At 40.7% G+C, this 11384-nt stretch overlaps 1 protein-coding gene across 4 annotated transcripts in view; it reads left to right on the top strand.

Annotated features, from left to right (window-relative positions):
• Positions 1-11384, top strand: part of SULF1 (sulfatase 1) — a 176750-nt gene that overhangs the window by 128284 nt on the left and 37082 nt on the right. For all 4 annotated transcript variants that reach the window (XM_046642716.1, XM_046642717.1, XM_046642718.1 and 1 more), the window contains 5 exons: positions 1927-2077; positions 3022-3197; positions 4363-4491; positions 4761-4817; positions 5602-5731. In XM_046642716.1, the coding sequence (XP_046498672.1) occupies positions 1927-2077; positions 3022-3197; positions 4363-4491; positions 4761-4817; positions 5602-5731 (643 nt within the window). The remainder of the gene's footprint in view (positions 1-1926; positions 2078-3021; positions 3198-4362; positions 4492-4760; positions 4818-5601; positions 5732-11384) is intronic.

The following is an 11384-nucleotide window of genomic DNA, read 5'->3' on the forward strand; positions in this document are numbered from 1 at the left end:
ATATGGAATGTATTTGTTTATTGGCTCATGTAGGAAACTCATGTGCTTCCTCTCTTCTAGGCACTTTTAAGTGATAGATATAGATATATAGATTTAGATACCTGTATAGATAGAAGGTAGACAGATTGGATAGATAGGTAGATAGACAGATAGATGTGTAGTTCAGTGTTATATTGGCATTTGTGCTCTTGCACTTTTGCTAGTTAACCAGCATCCACATGGATCATCAGGGTAACTTTTCGTGCCAGGAAGCCAATGGTCCCAAAATAGCATTTTCAACTATCAAAAGAGAGGTTCTGCAAATCCATTGGAAGAAAAAATTTTATAGTAACAGGTGGCATTTATTTGGCTTGGTGTGCATGGAAATGCCCCAGTATACAATCATGTATCTCCAAAACTCCAGGTTTACCCCACTGAAAATTTGCACCTCAGTGGGACAGGTGGTGTGTAAGGTCAAGGCTCCAGGATTCTCTGGGCTCACAGTGACTGATTGTTTGTCTAGTTTTTGTAATATAAATGGTGGCATGGGGGCACCTTCTGTCATCATTATCCATGGTCTTTCACTGATGGGACCGTCCCCAGAACAGACTGTTTATCAGATTTCTCAGTCAATGTAGAATGTGGCGTGTTCTGTGAGACTGGCTATTTGCAAAGTTATGGTTCACATGAAAAGCAATCTCAGGGATAGGAAACCCCATCACTTCACTTTTCTTTCATTTTATTAAAGCTAATGGGTTTGAAATCGAGTCCTGATTCTCCCACCTGCTGACTTTGTTGATCTGAGGACGTGATTTCCCTTTGCTAGCCCTCCCTTTTCTCAGCTGTAAAAGGAGAATGATACACCTCTGTCCCAGAACAGCTGAGATAATTAAATGAGTTAACATATATAAAAAACTTAGCACAATACCTGACATACAGCACATACTCATTAAGTTTTTAATATTAAACAACCTCTGTAGGCTTAATAACATCTAAGGAGAACATTCAAGTCCATTATAGTCTGCTGGAAAGGTCCAATATAAACAAGCCATCCTCAGTGTGAGAATTGCTCTAGCATAATTGTGTGTTTCGGAAGCTTGAGGTGGCAGCATCTAATGTCTGAGGGAGTTAGGTAAGACTTCAAAGGAAGGTGACACATTTTGTGGGTTCCCAATGGAATGTATGGGACACCACTTGGATCTCTGCAGTGGATTAAATATAGGCTTGAATCGACCTGTCCATGAACACTAGCACCCACTTCCTTGTGGTGAGCACAAATTATGCCTTGCACCTATATTGATTTGTCTATAATATGAACAGCTTTATTGGTAAACATGTATATTGCAGAAGTAGAGTTGGTTATAATTCCAGCAAATCCAAGTAAATTAATGGTGTCTATGTACAAGGTTAGGAATGAGAAAAACTCATAGAGACTAGATATGTAAGGGATCAATAAAAAAAACTCTAATAAATTCAAGAGAAAAAATGTTGAAATTAAGATTCATCATCATTCCACATATTTGTGACTATATTTAATAGCCTAATTAGCAATAAAAGTTTATGAGTTAATATCACCATGAGAACATTCCCTTCTACGCTACAGAGTTTTATCTGTAGATTTGTAACATAACCATAATCATCTTGGTGTATTTTTACACATTTTATTCAATGAACCCAAATGAACTTGCACTAATTACATTTTTAGCTGCCAATCTTCGTTTTCTAAGTTTGAATCCATATACCTTCAGAGGATGTGTGTTGTTTGGGGTGGTGAAGACTTCAGATCTTCTTACAAACACAGAGAGAAGATACGTGGGAGAGAAAAATACTTTAGCAGTGTCTAAATTATCTTTCTTAAATGATTATGCATTTCACAGTCTTTAACTTGAGATATTCCTCTAAACGACTGAAAAATATATAATAAGATTCCTTTCTGGATATTTTCAGAACTCCTAGTTATAACTATGCACCAAATATGGATAAACACTGGATTATGCAGTACACGGGACCCATGCTGCCCATCCACATGGAATTTACAAATGTTCTACACCGCAAAAGGCTTCAGACATTGATGTCGGTGGATGATTCTGTGGAAAGGGTAAGCACGCGAACTTGCCCCGGTCACAGGTTTTGGGTCCACTTCACATGCGTAGACCCATTCTTTCCAATCCTGTTTTTCTGTTGTTGTTTTGTTTTGCTTTTCATTTTAAGAGTGTGTACATGTTCAGTGACTTTATCATTTCTCCCTCGTATCGTCCCCCTTCCATCTACCTCTCCAGATTTGGTTCTTGTGGAGCCAGTAGCAAAGAAGAAATAAAAATCTAAACAACATAAATCAAGGGCTATAATCACAAATACCTTCTTTGGGAATTAAGCAAATAATGTAAAGCAGTTTCTGTATAATACAATAGGGAATGGTGGGGATTGTGGTGAACTTGAAATTAAAAGTTCCCCATCTAAAGCAAGGAGCAACTGCTGAGTTCCAACTAATTTTTGCCATGCAGAAATGTAGATCCAGTATCATCAGGTCTTCTGACCTTTTAAAAGAAGCCGGAAATACAAAAATTTTATTTGAAATCTCCTGAATTTTGAAACGTAACATAAGCCAAACAAGACATGCCTAAAGGCTGGATCTAGCTGGATCAGGCTTAGAAGCAGCCTGTTTTTAAACCTTGATAACTAGATGTAAGAGTGATGATGTTAAAATTTGCTTTAAGAATGGATTTTTCAAAGTAAAACCTGAAAGTTTGGTGGTGGAGTTTGTTTTATGGGGCTTTTTTTTTTTTTTCCAAATAGGCAAACAAGATCTTTAAGTAGAATGTGCCAGATTCAGGAAAGTTACATTACAACTGTATCATTAGGCTTTTTCCCTCCAGGATTGTAAGCAATTTGAAACTGTAGATAGTGTTCATGTTTGTTGGTCTTTTTAAAGAAACTCTTGCCTTTTAAGAATAATGGAAAAAAGATTTGGGGGAAATTACAGCTACATTCATCATCGTATGCCATCACGATTGCTTCTGACTTGTCTCTGTGCCGTTTCAGCTGTATAATATGCTCGTGGAAACGAGGGAGCTGGAAAACACTTACATCATTTATACGGCCGACCACGGTTACCATATTGGGCAGTTCGGACTGGTCAAGGGGAAATCCATGCCATATGACTTTGACATCCGTGTGCCTTTCTTTATTCGTGGTCCAAGTGTGGAACCAGGATCGATGTACGTATTCCTCTGTTTGCAACACTCAGCTGTTGTGGCTCATGTATGTCTGAGATAATTCGATTACCAATCTCAGTGTCTGGTTTCCTTTCATCCAAAACAAAAAAGGATGTATGTAGGTTGGTAATTTAGAAGATGAAAACCTTGGCCTCCCCCCTCACCACATGTTGAATGAACTAAAGTATACCATTTAAAGAGAAAGGAAAAATAACTGTATCAATGATTAATTCTCTCACATTGACCAAAATTCATGTCACATGAGCCTGTGTACACAGACACAGAATGTGATCTTCGGGGCCACGTCCTCACCTTCTTTGAATCAGAGATACATTGTCTTTTTTAAGAAACAACCAGTGCCATTCTCTTCGTAGTTTTTTTCCTTTAATTATTACTAAAAAAAATTTTTTTAAAGAAAAGTGAATTTGAAAAGCATGATTTTCTTTTGAAAGAAAAGAAGCCTAAAGGACTGGAGTTCTATTTCTGTCACCTTAGGCAAGTCACTGCATCCCTTTGCATCTCTATTCTCCCATCATAAAATGGGTTTCATATGCCCTGCCAATCACAACAGAATGTTTTGTATAAAATGAGATTGTGTACATGAAACAGTCATGGAAAGAGTGAAAGAAAAGAGTGCAAGTAGAATTCAAAAGCTGGAATGGCCCGTAAAGAGCATCTAACTGGACCCCTGAGTTAAGAGTGAAGAAGCTCGACAGACAGTGTAAGTGCCTCTCTCAAGAGTCCCCAATTCTGGAAGTAGCAGCGTTGGGGCCCAGAACCCAGACATTCTGAATCTCACCCATGTGCCTCTGAGAAGGTTGATTTTAAAGCCCTAGTTTAACAGAGGAGTTATGAACTATCAGGTTTTAGACAAAAGTATCTATTCTACAAAAACCATGTATCGGACCACAACTTGTCTGACAGCGTGACCAGAGCTCAGGGGCACAGGCCTCTCTCCAGCCCAACCCTTGTGAGAGTTCATCTTGCTCTGAGATACTGCTGCTGACCACTCAGCCGCCCTGGCCAAAAGCAACTCCCCATCCTCAGGAGATGAGATGAAGTGGGGAGAAAGATTGAAGCCCAATGAGTCATAGTGCAGAGAACTCGGCCCTACGTGCCGCCCTCCATTGGTGTGTGGTCTGGGATGTAACCATCTATACCTTTGCAGAGTCCCACAGATCGTTCTAAACATCGACCTGGCCCCTACCATCCTGGATATCGCTGGGCTTGACACACCTCCCGATGTGGACGGCAAGTCTGTCCTCAAACTTCTGGACCCGGAAAGGCCAGGTAACAGGTGCGTCCATTTTCTTTCCCTCAGCCCGCCCCGAGCACACTGGCTTCCAGAGCCAGCCAGCCACCAAAAGAAGTGGAGGCAAAATAAGCTGTGCCCATGAGGATCAACATGGGCTGAGAATTTCTCGGCTGCTTGTGAATAGCGTATTGATGGAGAGGCAGCCGTGGTCTGTGGGAAGTGAGAGGTGTTTCTTTAAATAAACTGTTAGCACAGATCCGTTTGGAAAAACGTCCAGATGCCAACAGTAAATATTATTATTTTGCTTTCAGGTTTCGAACAAACAAGAAGGCCAAAATTTGGCGTGATACATTCCTCGTGGAAAGAGGGTAATTATTGGTTCCTGGGGTGCTTCTGGGAACCAGTCCTAGTGGGCAGCTCTCCCTGCTGAGCATTTTCCCCCCTTATTTTGGTTTACTAAGCATGCAGATTTCGTAAGCCTAGTCACAAGATCGAATGGTTGGCTACTCACTCTTCCCTGGCCGGCAGAGTAGTGATTGTTGCATCAGAATTGTGAAGAATAAATTCTCATAAGGTGGGACCAAAGCCCTTACACGGCTGTGGGTTTGCTGTTGCATTTCTCAGCCTTGGCCTAATCGGACCAGTCAGTTGACTTTCAACCCTGCTTCCCAAGTCCTGCCTGGCATCTTTCTACTTTTTTTATGTGCCTTTCCTAGTTTTAAATATATAAATATATGAGACTTATTTCCGTCATCACTTCTGGGTTTTCCGTTTTGAGTCACAATGTTTATTGTCTTTGTTTTTCTCCATACGCACATTGCAAGACAGAAAAGCATTTATATAATTGCTTTCTCACTAAAAGACCTTTGAGCCTGCAAAGCTAAACATTTATGCCCGAAGTTTTGAAATTAATGCTTTTGGGGGAAATGATTCTTCCTATCCTGACCTCTCATCTTTGTGGTACCCCGCTTGTAATTTTCACAAAGGACTCATCAAATGTTGAGCTCCCGTGGACAGAGCCCTCACATCTATTTCTTGCTGTTTGAAGAATGTGGGGGTCATGTGACAGGGAAGGAAAAGAGAACAGGCAGGTCGCAGGGAATGTAGTTCAGATTACCTCTCACGTAAGAAATTTTTCCCTTACTGTCAAAGGAAATTTCTCCGTAAGAAGGAAGACTCCAGTAAGAATATCCAGCAATCAAATCACCTGCCCAAATATGAGAGGGTCAAAGAACTGTGCCAGCAGGCCAGGTACCAGACAGCCTGTGAACAACCTGGGCAGGTGAGTGACACAGCTTTCCTTCACCCCCACTAGCATGTTTCTCTGTTTCTAATTTTCAACATAAAAAATAATGTATATTTGGGTATAAGCAAGCTTTTCATGGTGGTCACGGAGTGCTCACTGTGAGACCACTCCCCTGCCTGAGAATTGTCTGACTGGTCCAACTTGGCCTCCTCATCACTGTTTTGGCTCCCTCCAGTTAAAAGAAATGGTGCTGTCAGAGAGAGTTCTAGATGTCCACCCAATTAGCCAATACAAGTTCAAGATATCAGACACAGGAAATGAGTAACCAGGTTGGAAGGCTCAGGGCTGGTTCTTTCAGAGGGGTAGGCACCATCCCTGGGGCTCCTCATACCTGGTCATCAAGATCATGGGTAGATGCTATGCCTCGGAGGAGTGAACTGCCCCAAGAGACATGACGGGGTCTTCCCATCCTGGCTAAAGTCAGATGTCATCTAACCCAGAGAGGAGGACAGAATCCATGACCGAGTTTGGGGAATGAAAAGGGAAACCGTCTTCTGTTTGTTTACTGTTTCTGCCTCTGCTCACAAAATTCCTGACATCAAATATTTTGTTAGAATGAATCCTTTTCATTAATAGAAATATTCCTATAGAATTCAAGGTTACCCAGAAGACCAACTATTATGAATAAGAACTAAAGAAATACCATGTGATGAATTAATACAGACCTGTTTTTAAAGAAAGTGAGAACGCGTGAATGCAAACTATTTTAAACACCCTTGACTGAAATCTATACCAGCTAAAAGAAATGCTCTGTCATGATGACAGAGGAACTGAATTTCTGCCTAAATCATTACAACTTAGAATAAAATTGAAGAAAAGTGAAAAACAATATTTATCCAGCATTTCTCTTATGTAAGGCACTGTACATGCAGTTTTATATGCATTGGCTCAATTTAATCCCCACATACATCGAGTGAGATGGGCATTGTCATCCTCATTTTACAAATGGGCAGCTGGTGAGTGGCAGAGCTGGGATCCAAATGAGTTGTCTGACTCAAAAACTCAGGCCACTGACTACCTTCCAAGGTAAGTTACATTAACTAGGCGAAAAGAAGTTCAAATCTTTTATGAATATTTTTCTAAACTTATCTGACCTCTAGATGTCCACACAATAGCCAACACTGGTTCAAAATATCAGACACGTGAAATGGATAGCCCAGTTATTATTAAAATGGCCTCATTTATTTCACGCTTATTAAATGGCATCTAGCTTACTGAATAGACATTCATAATAAACAACTTGATCCTCAAACTCTCTGTATTTCCTCTTGCCTTTTTGTACACAGGGATTCCTTTGAAATCGAAAAATGTGGGGAGAGAGAGTTGTTGAAGGAAGGGATAAAACCAGGCCTTCATGGCATTCTAGTAAGTCTTAATTTTCAAGTGTTTAGTGAAGAAGCTTAGACCTATTCATTATATTTTAATTTGAAGTTTTCAAATCCTTCTTATGGAAGCTCTAAGTATTATTATGACTAAAACCTCAGAATTGTTTTGTAGTTCTAGAATGATTTTCATGAGCCAGCCTCAATAGACTAATTTAGTTCTATTCAGGAGTTGGAAATGTTCAGTGTTAAATATATCTTATGCAAATTGGTGATCTTGTTACCATTTTAGCCCTCTAAGTGGCGAGCATTATAATCATTTGAGAATAAGGTACACTGCCTACCTTTCAGTGTACAGTTTTGCAAACCTCTCCATATGGCTTGCACTGAAATTTTAATATATATCCTAAAGGGCAAATTAGATTAAACTCTATTATGGTACTTTGGCACAAGCTCTTCACTCATGTGCTGAATGCTAACGACGTTAAAAACTTCACTTTGCTTCTTCGTTTTTTTGTAAACTTGTTTTGCCCCCAGGAAATGCTATAATATCTGGCTCCCTGGAATTTTCCTCCACTGCTTTGTTTCTTTGCAAATCAGTCTGAATTTAGAATCTATCGCATAGATAGATGAAAACGTCAGCAACAATCTCTTTTAGAAGTGCCTGAATGAATGCAACAAAGAACCACACTATGCCCTTGATGGTTGATTTTTTTGGAGTTGGTGCTCAAACCATAGTTTAAGACCTGAGAACTTTGAGAACATGTTGACTCTTCAAGGTGGTTACCAAGCCTGTAGGTCAAACCTGATAGCTTAGTTGTATTCTATAGAATCTTTATATTTTGGCCTTTTGCTCTTTCTATCTGGCTACTTTGAAGATTATCTTTTTAGTTATGGTATCACTGACTTAAAAAAGAAGGAAAAAAGTCTGGAATAAGGAGGTTGTATTGTTCAGGATCAAGGCAACAGCTAAGTAACTTGCTCGGAATCTCTTCTCTTGACCTTGATTTCACACCTGGTCTGCGCCCAGCATCTCTTCCTCTAACCAAGGTTAACTGCCTTCGTGCAAAGGCAACACATCTGCTCTTTGATTTGACCTTCCATGGGATGTAAAGAAAAAATCAGCAGTATTCGCCTCATTCTCTTCGCTTCTAGTCCCCAGAGAGGTAGTGTGTGCTCCCCTCCCACCACACACCCGTGCCTGGTCACCCAGGGTTTGTGCTGTAGGGTCAATGTGGATGCGTGGAGTAGAGTAAATAAAGGAAAGAGGGATTTGAAATCAAAAGGTTTGGGTTAGAATATTGGCATCCACTAATTTTTAGTTGTGTGTTCTTGGACAAAACCATTTCTCCTGAATCTCAGGTTTTTCTGTCTCTAAAATGGAGAAAATTAGTCTCAGTTTTGTGAGGAGAAACTGATATCATATATATAAAGTGCTAGACGACCCGTAAAGCAGTGTGCAAGGGTTGGGTGGTGTTGTTATTACCTGTTGTTTTCATTCCTAGGAAGCCAACAGAGAATTAAAATGGGCTGGAATCCCAGACATTTGGCCTCCCTCCTCCACTGTGTGAACAGAACAACCAGCAGGGACTAATTAAGACAGCATGGACATATGTGTTTGCATCACTTCTATGTTCCTGAATTAATAGAAGGCTGAGTGTGAATTCCCACCACTCTCTCAGCTGGCATTACACCCAAGCACATTTATGTACAGGCACACTACGCACACACACACAAGCACTTGTGCACACTCATGTGCAAATCTCAACTTCTGTCTGAAAAGACTTTGGTTCAACAGACAACATAAGAGTGATCTTCAATTCTGGCTCCACCTTAGAATCCCCTGGCGAGCTTTTGAAACTACTGATGCACAGCCTTACCCCAGACCGATCAGATTTAAATATCTGGAGGTGGGGCCAGGGCATCCGTATTTTTTAACAGGGTTAAGAACCATAGACCTAGAATCGGAGAATGTCAAAGTTGGAGAGAGTTTTACAAATCTTCTAATTGAATGCTATCATTTTCCTAATAAGGAAATTTAGATCCGGAAAACTTAAGCTACAAACCCACAGTCAGAACCTGCTTCTCTTCACTTCATGTTCAATCTTTTCTTCCCCAGAATATGCTGCCTCTGGAAAAATGTAAGACAGTCGATTTTCCCTTTGAAATTATAAATGGCGTTTTCCTGGCTGAAGCCATGGGTTTAGGACCCACTCACAGCATGGAGGGCAGTGGTCCTCAACCATGACTACACATTAAATCACAAGGTAGCTTTAGAAATGCTGATGTTCAAGTCCCGCTCAGAAAAAATTAAGTCAGAATCTCTGGGGATGGGACCCAGGCGTCAGTGGTTTTTTCCAAGCTCCTGGGTGATTCCTGTGAGCAGCCAGGATTGCGAACTATTCATGTCGGGTCAGCCTTATTATTTTCCCTTCTTTGTCTAGGTATAGATATTGACTACTTAAATAGGAGTTACATAAAAGAGAAAATTCCTGTGAAATATTTCTCAATGAAACTAGAAAAATAATTTAAAATAAAATTCTCTGGGCATTGAAGGATATCTTATATATGCTCTGCCATTTAAGAGGAAAATGCAGCTTGTTTTTTATAGAACAAATGTCATGTCCTTTTGTTGAGTTGTTAAATGCCAGCGTCTTTGCAATTAATTTGCCTTTCTACTGTTGTAACAATGTAAAAATCAAAGATTTGTTTAAAATTCTGAAAGGACCCCAGCATCAAGCAAAGGAAATGAGAATGTAGCTTGTTGGGTGTAAACTGGTTTTGCTGCAGGATCTGTGTTCTCATCCAAAAATTATCCCCCTGACCCTTTCTGACCAGCTGCAGAGCAGGAATAAAAAGACATTTACCAGCAAGATCTGGCTAGAAGTGTTCGTTTGCCAGAAATTGACGGCCTGTTTCCAGAAACTCACTGAGTCGCGGTTAAAATCGCAGCGTGGCTCAGAGACATTTCCCCTTGGCTCTCCTGATTCTGGAGGGTACGGCCAGAAAGACTGAGCCCTCGGTGCCATCCTCTGGCTGAACTCTCGTCTGCACGGGGCCCCAATGTGGACAGCTCAGCCTCTAAACCTTGCCTCCTCCCCTCTTCAACCTGCACTCAAAGACGTGTCTGAACAGTTGTGCATTTACTTAGATGTTTTGGCTGCTGTGCAATTTTCAAAATACAAACCGCAGGGTTAACCGTGAAACCATATTTAATGATGTTCCAAACAAGTCAGAAACAGACAAACATGAGGACAGACACTTTATTCATAAACTACATGGTGTGGCCCCATCCTATTGAATGTAGACTATCTTATTTCCCACTGCTCCCCAATACAGCCCGCCCTGGTCAGGTTCCCCTCCTCCCTGTCTCTTAAACGCAGTATTCTCATCTGCAGGAAGTTGTTGCCTCTGCCTTCCTTAGTACTGTCCCCTCAACTGAGGCCCACCTGAAGCCTCACACTCTGCCCCAAACCATTCTCCTTTTTTATTGGTGTCCTGATCAATCGGGATTGAATCCTGGGTCCTCCGCTTTCTTGGTATGTGGCCATGGGTAAGTTCCTTAACCTAACTCTGCCTCAGTTTCTTCATCTGTAAAATGGGTGTAATAATAGTAGCTGCCTCAGAGGGTTGCGGTACAGATTACATGAGTTAAATATGTTAAGCATCCAGAACAGTACCTGGCACGCAGCAGGCACCCAACAAATGCCTGCTATCGGTTATCAGCCAAGGTCAGTTCACCAATTTTATTTTTCCTGAACTACAAGAACCATACTTCTTCCAACATCCCAACACTGATTTTTACAAATGATTATCCGGGTTGAAATCCAAAGGAGGAAACGCTTTCTCTCTCTTCTGCTTCTCTTTCCTTCCCTCTTTCCCTCCCCATCCCATCTGACCGCATCTCAAAGAAAACAGGCGATAAGCCTCCTCGGAAGTAACTCTATTTCATATTTGTGAGATAATTTGACAACAACTTGAGCTAAGTACCAGTTTGAACAAGGATATTGATGTGGTCTTTTTATATTCCCCGGTGTTGAGATGAAAATTCTAGACACACATCCACCTGCAGGTCACTGCTTTTCATGATGTTGGTACCAGCATAAAGAATAATCAGGTTATCAGGAAATTTCTGTATTGTTGTTACATTTCAGAGAACATGATTTGATCTGCATTATGACTGAAACCACGTGATAAGATGGGTAATGATGGAGAACTAATTAATCTGTGTGCGTGTGTGTGTGTGTGTAAAATTAAGCTTTTCATTGCAACCTTGGAAAAAGTTGTAGCCAAATTTTTAGTTTCTC

Source organism: Equus quagga, chromosome 16 (genome assembly GCF_021613505.1).
Source record: "Equus quagga isolate Etosha38 chromosome 16, UCLA_HA_Equagga_1.0, whole genome shotgun sequence".
NCBI classification, from domain to species: Eukaryota; Metazoa; Chordata; class Mammalia; order Perissodactyla; family Equidae; genus Equus; species Equus quagga.